This window comes from Rutilus rutilus (assembly GCF_951802725.1).
Source record: "Rutilus rutilus genome assembly, chromosome: 4".
Classification (NCBI taxonomy): Eukaryota; Metazoa; Chordata; class Actinopteri; order Cypriniformes; family Leuciscidae; genus Rutilus; species Rutilus rutilus.
Genome location: NC_140212.1, coordinates 38,277,880 through 38,293,997, shown reverse-complemented (window position 1 = coordinate 38,293,997; position 16,118 = coordinate 38,277,880). Strand labels below are relative to the sequence as shown.

General features: G+C 39.8%; 1 protein-coding gene across 1 annotated transcript; it reads right to left on the bottom strand.

Annotated features, from left to right (window-relative positions):
* Window positions 1–1,292: 1,292 nt before the first annotated feature.
* Window positions 1,293–15,895, bottom strand: LOC311289232 (uncharacterized protein). Its single transcript, XM_084407069.1, has 3 exons — window positions 15,831–15,895; window positions 15,055–15,234; window positions 1,293–3,241 (listed from the first exon to the last, which is right to left on the bottom strand). Exons 2-3 carry the CDS (start codon window positions 15,173–15,175, stop codon window positions 2,424–2,426), a joined length of 939 nt encoding a protein of 312 aa, XP_084263195.1. The 5' UTR covers window positions 15,176–15,234; window positions 15,831–15,895; the 3' UTR covers window positions 1,293–2,423.
* Window positions 15,896–16,118: the final 223 nt, after the last annotated feature.

The following is a 16,118-nucleotide window of genomic DNA, read 5'->3' as shown; positions in this document are numbered from 1 at the left end:
TTTTATGGAATGGGGCAAACAAAAAAGGTAGAGGAAGAACAGTAATTATGTTAAACAGTGTTATGGTCAGCAATGCTGTATGAATTTAAACTAGATAAAAGGTACACCACACCACATATAGTATTCAAAAGCCTGGCCATTTCAGCTGTAAAAGGCATGTCTAAAAGATTAATCCAGAACCACCCCTACTGGATTAAGTCTTTCAGACATTCAGCGATGCTATTTAAAAAATATTCATTGCCCCTAGTAGACAGATGAACCTGGTTGTTACCAGAGAAACAACGCAGGGTTGTCAAACACTATGTGTGGATGGCGTACAATCCCCCCCTTGAGACCCAACACAAAGCTGGCCATCACACTGTTCACCCATACCCGGGACCGGTCGATCTTCTTTGGGTCTGTGGATCCCCATCGACGACGCTGGGTGATTGCAGATATGATGATGGTCATCTGTGGGTGCCGCCGATGGAGATCACACAGGTCCTGCTTTATCTCTGCGGCGAGATCCACGCTCTTCATCTTCCCCAGATCGTTCCCGCCGCAGTGGATGAGCAGGACCTCCGGGACTGTTCTTCCTCGCAGGGACTGGGCAAAAAAGGGGAGGACGCCACGCCACCTCAGTCCACCCCAGCCAAACCACTTCACCTGGGCATCTAGTCCCAGGTTAGAGCCCAGGGACCTCCTTTCCGCCTCCTCTCCACGGCGAACATAGCTGTCCCCCATGATCCACACAGTGGGAACTGCCAAAATAGAAAGGTAAACATTTCATTACAGTCATACCTGTGTAACCTACAATGTATTGCAATACAACACAATAGTGCCAACTAACAACACTTATAATCGCGATTGTGATTTTAACAGTAAAAATACATATTGTGCAAACCATTACTCTAAAATGTTATTTAGTTTTACTCATTGCATAATCCATAACAAAACATCCCTTGTATATATATATATATTATATAGTCAATCGCACGTAGAAGTGCGGAATCAGAGAGAACTTAGGAGTAAGATAATAACATAGTAAAATTGTTTTAATATAATACATTTTGTTAAATGCCTGACATAGTTTAAAAGAATTTGGATCTTCCCATTTGGAAAAAAAAACATTTAAAATTACCCGAGGTCACCAATACCGAACCCGACCTGTGTCCGAGGCACTTGTCAAAGATTTGGACCCGAACCCTCTCGGATCGGACCTCAGGTTGTCGGATCCAAGTGGACCCATGATGACCTCTATCTGGACAATGTGTCAAAATAATTAAAAGAGACTGCTTTTTTTTTTTTACAACATTTTATTCTAGCTTCATGCATTCCTTTTTTATCAACACTGTTTCCTAACAAAGCAACATTTTTAACAAAAAGCTGAGAATATTTTTTATCAAAGACTTGAATTCAGAATGATAAACAAATCATAGATGGTGTAGATCGCATCAATCAACACCCCTTGTAGCTTGTAGTCTTTCACCTATTCATTGGCTCAACATTTCATTCAATAACTTTAAAAAGCTATGATTTTAGGGATAGTTCACGCAAAAATGAAAATTTTCCAAACCTGTATGAATTACTTATTTTGAACACAAAAGATATTTTGAATGACAGTAACCATTGAATTCCATAGGCTACAGTCCACTGCCTGATAACCAAAATTCTTCAAAATATCTTCTTTTGTGTTCGACAGGAGAAAAAAAAACTGAGTTAACAAAAACAAACATTTCATTTTTGGGTTAACCATCCCTTTAATGTTTGATGATCATGTTAGCTTGTATATTACCTGATCTGACCTCTTCTTCTATCACTTGTTTCTGTTTCTTCAGCTGTGTTTTGATCTGGAGGTTCTGTACTCAGTCAGAAGATGTGCAATAACAACCTCTGCCATATAACAGCAAAAACACAGATTTATGGTAAAACAATGTGCCACACAACAGCACATACATTTTTCAATAAGAGGGGAAATAAGAATCAGCATCAAACTATCTGTAGCAAACGAGTTGGATCTTCCGCCGGTAAAAGTTGTGCTGGTGTTACGGTTAAGCTGATGCCCATGTTCAAAGTGACTTCTATGAGACGTGAACGATCCGCCACATATTCGTCAGTTCTAAAAACCTGTGCAATATGTCCATTGCAATTAAACTTTTGCACTACATGATGTTGGTATTTTTATAAAACAAAAGTTATTTCATTACCTGTAACGACAAATATATTGTAAAAAATCCTATAATTATACTTGTTACGGTATTTGAACAGCACCAAAAATGTAGTACATTCAAGGGTCTCACATGCGTGACTTTTCAGGTGTGTCTGTAAGTGTGATGACAGAATCTGCTTTTTTTTTATCAAAATTGAATGGTCATCGTCCATAGTGAATATGCAAGTAATTCCTGAATCTGCTGTATTTTCTCAACCTTTTACCACAAACAGAACTACAGCTGCATTTCAAAATGAGTTTGCAAATGACATTTCAGTTCTCTTCGATGTGTAAAACACTTCTCACACTGAGGACACGTAAAAGGCTTCTCTCCAGAGTGATTTCTCATGTGGGGATAAAGGTTTCCTTTATGACTGAAACTCTTTCCACAGTGATGGCAGGTGTAAGGTGTCTCTCCAGTGTGAATTCTCATGTGAATAGTAAGGTTTCCTTTATGTTTAAAACTCTTTCCACAGTGATGGCAGGTGAAAGGCTTCTCTACAGTGTGATTTCTTATGTGGACTTTAAGGTTTTGTTTTTGAGTGAAACTCCTTCCACAATGATGACATACAAACTGCTTCTCTCCGGTGTGAATCCTTGTGTGCTGATTAAGGTTCTCTTTACATCTGAAACTCTTTCCACACTGATCACATGCAAAAGGCTTCTCTCCAGTGTGAATTCTCATGTGAGTCTCAAGACATTCTTTTCGTGAGAAGCTCTTTCCACACTGTTGGCAGGTGTAAGGCTTCTCTCCAGTGTGAGTTCTCATGTGCTGATTAAGGTATCCTTTACGTGCAAAACTCTGTCCACACAGTTGGCAGGAGTAAGGCTTCTCTCCAGTGTGATTTCTCATGTGGACTTTAAGGTTTTGTTTTTGAGTGAAACTCTGTCCACACTGTTGGCAGGTAAAATAACTGTTAGATATGGTTTTCTGAGCTCTTTTTTGTGAGGAAGTCTTTTCAGTCTGAGTGGATTTTTTCCCCATCATGAAATCATGATCTTTCTCTTCCATTTGATTCAGTTCTTGACTCTCTTCTTTCAGTGTCATCAGGTCTAAAGCAAAATAAAACAAATACAAAATTAACACTAGTTTAATGGCACAAAGCAACAGACCGCAAAAGGCTGCAGTAAAACAAGAATGCCAACAAAACGTTGGAACTGGATAAATATTCTGAATGTTCTGATTCAGTCTGACTTCTGATCTGTAATGCTGCCTGAATCATAATCATCCCTTCAAACGGTCTTGCTCTATCTCGCTCCCTCGCGCATATTAATCAAAATCAATTGAGAATTGACACGATGGTATATATACACGATGGTCCTGAATTACCGCTGTGTGAATTGTAGTGGTGGGGGAAAAAAATCTATTCTGTTCAGTATCGCGATATTTTGCGCACGCAATTATATCGATACAGTAGCGCAAAGTATTGCACTATTTAATTATAAAATTATCTGTTTTACTTTTGGGTTATAGGGCTGTGATGGTAATGGACCAACTACCGGCGGTGGTGCGGTGGTTGGGGGGTTTTGAAATAAAAAAAATTGTGTTTATTTGAGCAATTCCGTCAAAGAAACAACACACTAAAGCATGTAAAGCATTGAAATAAATATCAGTAAATATTGGCAAATTAAATAATATAATAAAGTTAAATCTATATATAAAAAATAAAAAAGACGCGTGATACAGCCTACCGCTCTGCGCTTTGAGAGAGAGAGATATGGGACACGAGCAGGAAAGAGACCATCGTTCTTTTTTCTGATATCTTCATGTTTTCTAGGCTACTTGTTGTAAAAGGTATGAAGAGCGAATTTTATCTTCCACAATGGCAAGACATTTAGGTTATGTTTGATATTGCGCTGCCAGAGAAAGCAAACCTAAATCACCCGCGCGTGTGAAACGCACTTTACAAATAAACTTGACACGCCGCATGTCTAATAACAAGCACAAACTGTGTTAAAAAGAATTTGACGTACAAGGAAAAAAGTAGGCTCTCTCGTTATACTTCACCACAGCAAAGCATACGAAAATAATAGGGCTAGTTAAAAGCGAACCAAGGAAGAAACGTTTATAATCCCCTTAAAAAATGGGTGAGATGTGAGTGAAGATTTGGGAAAAGAAACAAGAGATTCCAAGCAGGGATGAGTCACGATTTTTGAATATTTGAGTAGTTTATTTAATTATAGAATATCAAATAGGTTGTGTGATTATTCTCTAAAATAAAATGTTATGTTTCCATGTTCTGGTGCTGATGCGGTGGTGATGCGTTCATGTAACCAGAGGGTGACGCTGCCAATAACGCACATAACAGCTGTCACAAAGAACCGCCAAAAGTAATGATTATGAATGTGTCAAATATAGCAAGGAGGCATTTTAATTGTTTATTAATAAACTAGCGTTTTCTGTGTCAGTGTCGGCTGCAAAGATGAAGTTGACGATGCTGACTCGTCATCTTCGCAGTGAACGCGCCTATATAGAGAGAAATGCACACTTCATATGGATTACATAAGCAGAGAGTAGGCTAGTCGGTTTCTTTTCGTTTTGAATTGTTTAGTTTAAAAGTAGACAATTCAAGCTTTCTATATGGAATAACTAATGGAATATTGTTAAATTCGCTGATAATCGGGTGACCAGATTGCAAACCAGAATTCAAAGCCGACAAGCTTAAAGTTATGGGCTCACGCACAACTCTCTCATTCGTCATGAATCCAAACGTTTCCATGGTTGCGATGTAACATTTAATTGCTAACCTATTTTTTCTTTTGTAAACAAAGCTTTGTGCTTCACTCCTGTCATAATATTCACGTAAAACAGCATTCACATACAAAAAAATAGGTTTTGGCGGACCACCGCCAGTGCTACTCAGCCATGGTGGTGCGGTTGTCAAGTTTACCGGCACAGCCCTATTACTATTATGTCTGCTCTATGTTACTCTATTGTATTTAACAATATTTAACAATGTATTTATATTTAGAGATAGAGATAATTACATCCTGGCCTGTAATAAGGTCTATCCTGAATGTTCAAGGACAAAGTTTTTGCACTACCCTTCTAAGTTTTTGCACTTCAGTTAAAGCTACAATATGCAATAATTTTTTGCCGCTAGAGGGCGCTACATTCCAAACAACAACAACGGCGTAGCTTGATGACGATGTGAAGGAGCGTGGAATGATGGGAACTGTCGGTTAAAACTCCACTGTGGATGTAAATCAGTCAGACCGGAATCGAAAAATCATGTTCATGGATGAGGCTAAGTTCTTTTTTTATATTGACATGCTTTTTGTGGCGAGGGGGGCGTGGTTCAGCGCGGTCTGCAATGGGAGAGAGAAGAGACGAGCAAGTAGGTCAAGTGCAAATGACGAACACCTGTGTCTTATTGCAGTGACCGGCGTGGAGAGATCGCTTTTAAGCCGCGCGCTGGAACGAGAGAGAGACTGAAGAGAAAATTGGCCGAAGAGAAAGAAAACCGGTGGATCCGAGCTCTCATTTTTGAACTGTTTTGTGCCGTCGCGGTTGCCACGGTGAATGCGCGTTGTGCACGACTTTTGTTTGTTTTGCTTTATTTTAATAAAGTACGAGTCCCAGTCACTCCGACCCGTCTTCTTCCTTCCTGACTCTTGAACCTCATCACACTTTTATTTCATTAAAATGAATTAACCGCAAGAAAAGTAAGGTTTAATACTAAATTGGTTATCATAGATGTTACTGTATGTCGAATTCATTGTTGTGATAACGCCGCGCAGTTTTACGTGTTCTAAACAATTGCTGTAAAAGTACATTCGAACATACCCACATCATTTGCCAAAATACTGATTAATCTTTATGTATAACTGTTATGACTGACTCGGGGCCATAACAACAGATAGGAGACCATGCCACAAACAAGCGGTGCAAAACATAAATTTATTGTGTATAAAACACAAATTTAAACAACAAAACCAAATATGGGGTGTGAACGTCAGTATCAGTAGTGCAGGGAAGGTGCATGGATGTATTGTTTTGTGCGAGTGCAAGTGTTGAGTGTTAAAATAAAAGACAAACTTAAATAAACTTAAATGTGCATCTGTGTAAAGTCCTGGCGTCCCGAGCGAGGCGTGAACACGGACGAGCAGCGTTCGAGCCTTTAAACACCAGACCCGAGCAGGAAGAGAGAGATCAATGCAGCAGAGAAGCTCCCATTTAAACACCAACTTCGCAGGTGACAGCAATTAGACCTGAAAGAGAGGAGGGGCAGGAGAACGACCAGAAAAAGGCCAAGGGCCGTAACAATAACACATGCTATATTTATTTACATGGCCATAAACACCAGACGTGATAAACAATGTCAATAAACTAAACACAAATCTAAAGCAATAATACTTCCCTTACATAAACATAACTATTACCGAATGCTACATTTGAATGTACAATTAAGCATGCTTTGTCGACAGAACCAGCTGCAATCGGTAAAGAATAATTGTGTTCCATAACGACTGCAAGAAACAAGCTAACGTCTGTTGCTTGATAGACGCTACAACAAAAATTTCCGCATTTGTCCAGGACTCCACGCAGTACGAGCGGAAACCGCGGATATGACGCAATTGACTGGCGACTCCCAGCTCCCCCTTGCTCTAACGCCCCGTTTCCATGGTTAAAATCGCAATTTTCTCACGATTTAAAAATTGTTGGAAACATTTGGGATATTGTAAGTAATCAACTTAACAAAATATATAACACTGGCCTTGAGATCATGGGATATTTTTATGCAAAATTCTTGCATATTGTAACTTTAATGTGTAGATGTGAACATTATCTAGAATTAAAACTTATTTTCCAAATTTTTTGTAATGCCTTTGAATAATATAGGGGACATGACTCGCAATACGTCGCAGAATCGAATCGCAATACTTGCTGTATCGCAATATGTTAAGAATCCATAGGCGTAATTTGCGGGTGGGACATGTCCCCACCACTTTTTGCCAGGGTCGATATTGTCCCCACCACTTTTTAAAACATCTCGCGGCACGAATGTACCAATTCTACAAATAAATAAAACATCTCCAGTTAACTGGCAGAGCATTCATTTCGTTCGTTTTTTAAAGAGACGATCTAGAGCTGAAATGTGTTTTTTAAATCAAGTGATCAAAGTGCTCGTTGCCGCTGCGATCAGTGGCGCGGATACAGTGTTTTCTCGTGTGGCTCGCGCACACGGCGCACTGTCTTCACTCGGACACGCGCTTCAATCCGTTGCGGATACTCTATTCGTTCTGGTGAAATCACAAAACATAATGCACACAAATGTGTCCCTGCTTGATATACAACCACTGATGAACATAATTGGTTTCGATAAAAAAAAAAAAACTATACGAGTGCGGATTAGAACCCAGAACCTCTGACACGGTTGGCGAAAGTACTACCACTGGACCATTAAGGTACACGTTGTTCAAATAGGCGGATCTATGTATTTATTCACACGAAAATTCTCAGCACTGACAACATATATTAAGCTACATCTCATTGAACCAGAAATTAAACCCCATGTAGCCTACTATTTAAATCGATTGCTGGACATCGTAATGTTATTGTACATATATCTGATTTAGCATTGTATTAGCAACCCCCACCCCACATGTCCCACCCACTTTTTAAAACAAAGTTACGCCACTGAATCGCAATAATATTGAATCGTGGTCCAAATATTGCAATACTATCGAATTGTCACATTTTTGCCAATTCCCACCCCTAGTGAATAGTGCTTAAAAAAATTATTTTTTTACGTTGCCTTACCTTCTCTGAAAAGCGTTCTGCCCATTCAGCTGACATAAACACTTTCAATAAACAAAACAAAAAAACCTATCCAGTGATGAAATGTTTTTTCTGTTGACACTGCCGGGATAGTCACACTAGTACAAGTCCGCTAACGACAGTCCAATTCGCGAACTAATGACTCCTTTGAACCGATTCCATTATAGCCTACATTACATTTACAATTACCAAAACAATCTTTTAGCTTAGACTGGAGTGAGGTGAAAACAGAAAAAAAAAAAGTGCAAAGCAAGTTGTGGTTAGCTAGCTGCTAATTGTATTCAATTGCATATGGTAAAAAATACCATAAATACCCCGCCCTGAGACCTGGAACTTTGACTCTGAGAGATTTCTTTAAGACCCGAACCAAGGACTTTGAATTTGCCACGACAATGGCAGGTCACTTGGAAAGCACAACCTGTTCATGGGGTTCCTGAAAGATGCCAGGAGGTTAAATCCTCTCTGACTGCACCTCATCCCCTCCTTGGACCTCTCTGGTCTACCAAGAACTCCCTACAAACCAAATCAGTCAAGCTTATGATCCTGTCTCTAAAGACAGTTCTCCTGACAGCACTTGCTTCCTTCAGGAGGGTGGGGGACCTGCAGGCATTTACAGTCAGTGAATCATGCCAGCTCTGTGACCCAGAGACCCAGGCCTGGAAACGTGCCCAAAGTTAGGGACCAGGTGATGAACTTTAAAGCCCTGCTCCCAGAGTAGGCAGACCTAGCCCGTTTGCGCATTGCATGTTTTTGTGGACTGCACGCAGAACTTTAGAAGCTCAGAGCAGCTCTTTGTCGGCTTTTGCGGTCAGCAGAAGGCAAAGGCAGTTTCCGAACAGAGGTTGGCCCACTGGAGAGTGGATGCTATCACCTTGACGCACTAGTCCCAAGGCGAGCCGTGCCCCCTTGGGGTAAGAGCTCACTCCACTCGTGGTGTTACTTCCTTCTAGGCATTGGCAGACCTCCACAGAGCTGCGGGCTGGGCAACACCGAACACATTTGCTAGATTCTACAATCTCCAAGTGGAGCCAGTTTCATCCCGTGTGTCGAGTACAAACAGGTAATGTGTGGGAAGGCTGGCTCTGTGTCTCACTTGCATCACCATTCCCCTCTAACATTCTTGCTTTGAAGGGAAGTTTGGAGGTGAGTAAACCCTGAATCGAGTTTCTCCAGCATCCTTCGGCAGCCAAACTCAGAGGAGTTATCTCATGCCGGGCCCTGTACTCTTGTGCATGCCCGGTAGATCAGCCCTTATATTGGGATAAATGCCAATAAACTGTGATTCCCCCTCAGTAATCACATATGTATACTTCAAGATACGATTTCCCTCTTGGTAAATCTGTGTCTTTCCTTGGGCACTCTCTACATCGGTAGTAGCTCCTCCTCTCGGGCTCAGTCCATATGTGTATCTACCACACATTACCTCCCCTTCAGCAGGGTGAGGCCTCCATAGCGTCCCTATCATAACAGTGTTAACAGAGTTAACAAATGGGAAAGTCTAGGTTACTAATGTAACCCCCATTGGGAGGGAACAGAGCCTTTATTGCCAGAGCCCTGAACTACTGCTAAATGGCCGGATGCTGCTCGGCTCTTCAGCAAAACATGAATTAAGTTAGTAATGCCGGTCATATTTATACCCCTATGTCCGGGTGTGTGTGACTCGCATGCAAATCTCACTGGCCAATGTCCATTGCCTCATTTAGTTACCACTTGGAGGTGATGGGCTCCTAGATGAGACCCCATTACATAAGTATAGGTGTTACATTACTTCAGTAGATTACATACATCATTAGTAACCTAGACATTAAAGCTGTTGAATCACTGAGTGTACTTAGTTTTTCAAAATGAAATGCAGCAGTTTCCTAGTAAAATATATAAAATATATATGTCTCTCCAGTGTGAATTCTCATGTGAATAGTTGTTTCCTTTATGTTTGAAACTCTTTCCACTTTTGTGGCGAATTCAAATGCTTTCTTTACTGGATCTCTTAGCGTTGTGTAGTAACAGTGTCGCTTGATCGAGATTGAGATTAAAAGTTAATTTGCATGTTAAGGCAGGCGTCCCAAAACTTTTGGCAATATAGTGTCCAAGTGACTGTCTTAGACCCAAGTTTTAAGAGCTTATTCCTTGATGCAGAGAAAAGGTAAGGGGCTTTCTCCACGGTGTCTGAACTGGCCCGAGTTTGTGTGCAGAAGCTGCTCAGGGAGAGGAAGACGAGAGTAATAGGCCTACAGAGGAAAGTGAGCCCGCAGCGAAGAATAAAAAGAAAAACAGGTATAGATATCCATGCTAATGACCATTGATGAAGAGCCGCATTCAGAAAGAGAGGATGAAATTAAGATGTACCTGGAGGACAAAACAAAGGTAGATTCAGGGCCACAGGCATGGTGGCAGAAAATGAGGAATGCTATCCCAAGCTTGCTATAGCTGCTAAACGTCTGGACTCCATCCCTTCCACGTCCACGCTATCAGAGCACATTTTCTCTAAGGCCAGCTTCAATGTGAGCAAATCACAGACCTCACTTCTTCCCAACAACGTGGACAAAAAAACAATAGTGACGGTCAGTTAATGGCCACATTATTTGTAGTGTTTCAGTTTGCTGTTAGCTTATACATTTTATTGTTTCATGTTAATATAATGTATATGCTATATATTTATTAAGTACTTCTACTTCTGACTGAAAGCGATTTTTTTCAATGTTTCATTCAAAGGCTCGTCCGTAGCTTGAGTATGTTTGCAATTTGCACTGATATTTCTCTTAAATGTATCAATTCGCTCTATTTTCAGTGGTTTATAATTTATATTTTGATCCTAAATTAAAAAGGAAATTAAGGAAGGCTGTTTTTTAGGCTATTTTGTGTTTGCACCCAATAGTTTTCATGCTACTTGCCCTTACTAGGCCTGTTTTTTGTTCCTAAGTGTTGCGGTTTGCTGTATATTTATTTAGCCTAATCATTTTTTTTTGTTAATTTCCCTGTTTTAAAGAAATAAGTAAAGTTTTTTTATGCCAAAATATGTTTCTAATCTTTTTACATTCAAGTTTTACTAACAAGTTATAATCTCTCGAAATCCCTTCTTTCCATGAGCCTGTTCTTCTCTGATTGGCAGGAAAGCCCCGTCTGTTGTGATTGGTCTACTGCTTACAGCGCCTGTCGGAAGCTAACCACCCATTACTATAACTGTACCACAGCTAACGAGGCTTCCTCAGTCCTCAGCAATTGTACACACTGTATCTATTTTACAATATCAATCTGAGCGCAACTCCGTTGATGACACATTGGAAGAACTAGTTATTCAACCCGAACCTCCATCGCCAGCACAAGTACAACAGGACGTTTCTCAGTGATACACTGCTCAATTTGAGGTACAATATGAGATGTTTCAACTGTAATTCCTCACTATCAGCATTAACAAGTGTATGTCCATCAACAAACTGATGTGGGTGTGTATTTCTAATTTATTACGGTGCACGTGGGAACCATTAACTGAATCAATAACAGCGCATACGTGTTATAGCCGTGTTTATAACATTTAAATTTGCTAAACAAATCTTGCTCCATCCTTTATCTTTACTCAAAGTAGTAAGAACAACAGACAATCTGCATTAATAGACATATTTAGGTAATAGTGGCCTACAGCTGCTTAGCAGAAGTATTTCAGTTACAGTTAGACAACAATAACGTGAGTTAGCCGGAGACATAAACAATATAAAACAAAACTGCGTATTTTGAACAGCGGGTAGAAAATATATTAATAATTAAATCATACTTAAAGGAACACGCCACCATTTTTTGAAATAGGGCTTATTCACCGTCTCCCCTACATTTAGATAGGTGGGCAAACGCATTTTATCAGTGCATGCACTGTCTTTGTCTGGCAGCGCCGCCGCTAGCTTAGCTTAGCATAATGAATGGAATCCTTTGTTGCCGGATAGCATGTCGTGAATAAAAGTAATAAAAAACAAACAAAAAATGAATTACTTCTTGTGCACTGTCTTAGTTTGGCAGCGCTGCCGCTAATGAATGGAATAGCATAATGAATGGAATCCTTTGTTGTCGGATAGCATGTCGTGAGTAAAAAAAACAAAACTAATTACTTCTTGTGGCCTGCGTATTCACAACGAGTACAAATAGCAATGCAGATTAAGATGAGGCGATTTCCTAAGCAGACTTGGGACTATATTGGGGTGAAGCACAGGCGAAGCACTGCTACTATATTGGGGCTAAGCACTGCTACTTGGCCGCACAGGCAAAACTCACAGTGTCAAATGCAGCACTGAGGTCGAGTAGTACCAGCACTGATAATTTGCCTGTATCAGCATTTAAGCGAATATCATTTATTATCTTTATGAGCGCTGTCTCTGTGCTGTGGTGCGGTCGGAAACCAGATTGAAAATGGTCAAAGGATCCATTCGAGCTTAAGAATTTGTTCAGCTGATTGAAGACAACTTTTTCAATGATCTTGCCTATGAAAGGAAGATTTGAGATCGGTCTATAGTTGCTTAATATGGTCTTATCCAGATTGTTCTTTTTCAGGAGGGGGTTGACAACTGCAGTTTTCAGGGAGTTTGGAAAACTCCCAGAGAGAAGTGAGGCATTTACCACTTCTAGAAGATCTGCTTCTAAACTGTTTAAAGGGACACTTCACCCATTTGCATTAAGCTTTGTATTGTTAGAAACCCAGTCATATATTATAATAAATGTGGATTTTTCATCCATTTTTCCCTGAGATGGGAGAAATAAGGATTTAAGTGTTTTACTTCCTGCTTATTATGACGTAAAAATCATCATTTTGCGTCATAATAAGCAGGAAGTCACATTTCATTGAAAAGTGTAGAGACTACAGACACTCGTTCCTCATCTTTCCCAGGGGGCGGGAACCGCTCACGCTACAGGCCTATTACAGATCAGTGGGTGGGACTTGACTTTCTGAAAACTAAAAGCAATATCCTCCATCTTGTTTGGAAGCTAAGCTAACAGGCGCTGTGGAGACAGATGTAAAGTTATGACAATAGCGGAGGAGAGTGCTCAATATGATATAGAGGAAGAGGATTTCAGAAGTCTGATGCTTGAATCAGGTGTTTGTGGCTACCTTTATAAGCCGCATTATAGCGAAGAGCAGCCGAGGCAGAAGACCTGCCTGCCGCGGACGAGGAGCCCGGACTGGCTCGGGTTAGGGCGGACTGGTGGCGCCGGTGATCTCACTATGCAACTACGAACCGCTACGAACACAGAGATAGAGTCCGACTGTGGCAAAGAATTTCAACAATGACAACTTCTCCTGGATGAAATCTCTGAATCAGACGAGGACACGGACGTTTGTGTTGTGAATCAGACGAGGACACGGACATTTGTGTTGTGAACTATCCTAGTTTCGCACCGCATCTGACTGAACATCCAGGTAACGTTACAATGCAATAATTCACCACTTCGAAAGAAATACAAATGAAGAGTAATTCACTAATGAGTTCGCCAACTAACTAGACATTTTGTGTGAAATTAATTTCGAGCTCTGGTGGTAGCTAGCCTTGTAGACGGAAGAGTTATTTCTCTTAGGCAGATATGCGCTTTCTGGATTAGTGGGAGTGGCTTGCGCAGCTGTGCAATGTGGTGCATTGTGGGAGTTGGTGTCTTTCATACAAATGCGTCCTGAAGTAACTTTCTTTCTTTCCTCGGCCAAGAAGGCACCAAATTCAAAATTAATTTTACATTTCGACTACATATATGACCCACTTTCAATAAAGATCAATGTTCCCATGGGTGAAGTGTCCCTTTAACACACTTTTGAAAAATGATATGGGAAGTGTGTCAAGAGCGCAGGTTGATGTTTTAAGGTGCTGTACGGTTTCTTCCAAAATTTTGCCATCAATTTCTTTGAAATCAGACATAGTAACTACTTTCTCAGGTGGTCTGGTCTGTCTGACCCCAGTGCAACTCAAGGATGTGCTGATCACCTTTCTGATATTATTGACTTTCTCAGAGAAGAAAGAAGCAAACTCACTGCACTTGCTGTCTGAGAGCATTTCACTGGGAATCTGGCTTGGGGGGTTTGTCAGTCTCTCTACAGTAGCAAAAAGAGTGCGTGTGTTGTTTAAATTGCTGTTTATAATATTTGAGAAGAAAGTCTGTCTAGCTTTGCCTAGTTCCATATTGAAAGCATGAAGGCTGTTTTTGTAGATGTTATAATGGACCACAAGTTTTGTCTTCCGCCACATGCGCTCTGCTTTTCTGCATTGTCTTTTCATATTTTGCACTGCCTTTTCATATTTTGCACTGCTGTTGAGCAAAAAATGGTGGCGTGTTCCTTTAAAGGTTGCGACTGAGGAGCAAGCTGGTATTAAGATTTGAGAAGCAGTTGTCAGTAAAATGGCATGTTTGTGGGCAGGTTGAGTTGTTCGCAGACGGACAACGTATCATGGGTATTATGGAAATGTCTTTTCTAGTGACGTAGAATCGTAAAACAGTATAATTCTAAACAAAACTGACTCGTAAAAACAAATCGATTCTCTCTTTTGGGAGATAATAACTTTATTTATCGTGCACTTTCAACTTTGCAGAATGTTTACATTCACATACAGCTCTATTACACACTGCATGAAAGGAAATATGCGAAAAAACATAATTTGAAATTAAAATCCCCAACTCACTTACAAATGAAACCGTGGACATGAACGAAATTATTAGAAAATAAACACTGATTCATTCCTCAATGAAACACCACTGATCATCCTTATAAAATTTTACCCAGGCCTACTAATGACTAGCTTAACTGAAATAAAATAAAATATTATAATAAAATGTTAAATTCCCCTAAAGAGTGAAGTCGTTTCATGTTTTGCCACATGTGGCCTAGTCATATAGTGAAAACTTAATTGGCATGACTATCAGAGATTTAGAGTATTTAAAAAAACACTTCTGGTCTAGAAGATGTGAAAGACACATGAGATATTTTGTTAAATCCTCAATTTGTTTCTTTCATTAAAAATGTTTGTGTCACTCACAAACATTAACAGTTTGATTTTAAGAAATCAACATTTCAGTAAGGATTAAATGACTTAAGTTCAGCTGCGAGAATGAAACCAACCTGTGTGTTCCTCAGTATCATCTTGCTTCACACTGAGTGTTTCTTCAAACTTCATGTCTTCATTCTCTTCTTTAATAAACACAATCTTTATGTCTTCACTCTCCTCTTTAATAAATGCCATCTTTATAATAGTCAAGTGGATCTCAGTCGCTTCACCAGGAGTTGTTCTGTGTGTTTGTCCTGTTTAAGATGAGAATAATTAACAGAAAGAAAAATAAATCTCTGAGTGAGTCTCAATCAGATCTAGTTCAGTAGTTCAGTTCACTGGTAAGAGAGTCAGTCAGAGAGAGAGTTAATGGACTTAAATGATCTGATAAGACTAAAACACTCAAACTGAACAAATTAAAAAATAACACGTTACATGTTGCACTTCAATGAAAACATTTTCAGTTATTTTGTAAAAGTTGTCACTACACATGTTAGTGTTTGTTGTTCTCGTTGCATTACACTGTTTAACTCGCTGGTGTCGTCAGCTGTAACTCAAATCACTGACTAGTTTTGCAAAGGATTCGGTTCAATTGACTCAAAAGAAGCTCAGTTTCTCTCATCACTACTTACCAGTGACTGCATTCGTGCTTACAACGAAATGAGACGCATCTTTTCTGTTACTCGTGTGAGAATGCGCTTTACTCATAAGAACAACGTTCGTTATGGTTAAATGAAGCATTACAATGTTACGGTCAAAAATAATCAATTTACATTACGCTTGCAAACAGATTCAATTGATTGGATAGTTTGCATTGGCTTAAACATTTTAAACTCACAACACCACAAACCTTTCTTCAGCCGAAATCGCAACAGATGCAGGAGCGCGGCGTAGCCTTATGACGTCACACCTTCTGAACAAAATAAAAGTCCCGTTCACAACCGCTACTGCGTCTGAAATCACACACGTGTATAAAAATGTGCACATATACGTATATCATTAAAGAAATATTAAAGACTACTAATAAAAAATATTAAGAATTACTACTACTAAGTAAAGAGAGAGATTCAGTATATAGCAAAATATGATGTTTGGGTGCAGAAACCATTTATATCATATATTACAGTATTAATATGCA

Coding starts and splice junctions, on each gene's coding strand:
- LOC311289232 (XM_084407069.1), bottom strand. CDS start 15,175: ATGGCATTTATTAAAGAGGAGAGTGAAGACATAAAGATTGTGTTTATT. Junction 3,242..15,054: donor TGATACTGAGGAACACACAG/GTTGGTTTCATT, acceptor ATTTTGCTTTAG/ACCTGATGACACTGAAAGAA.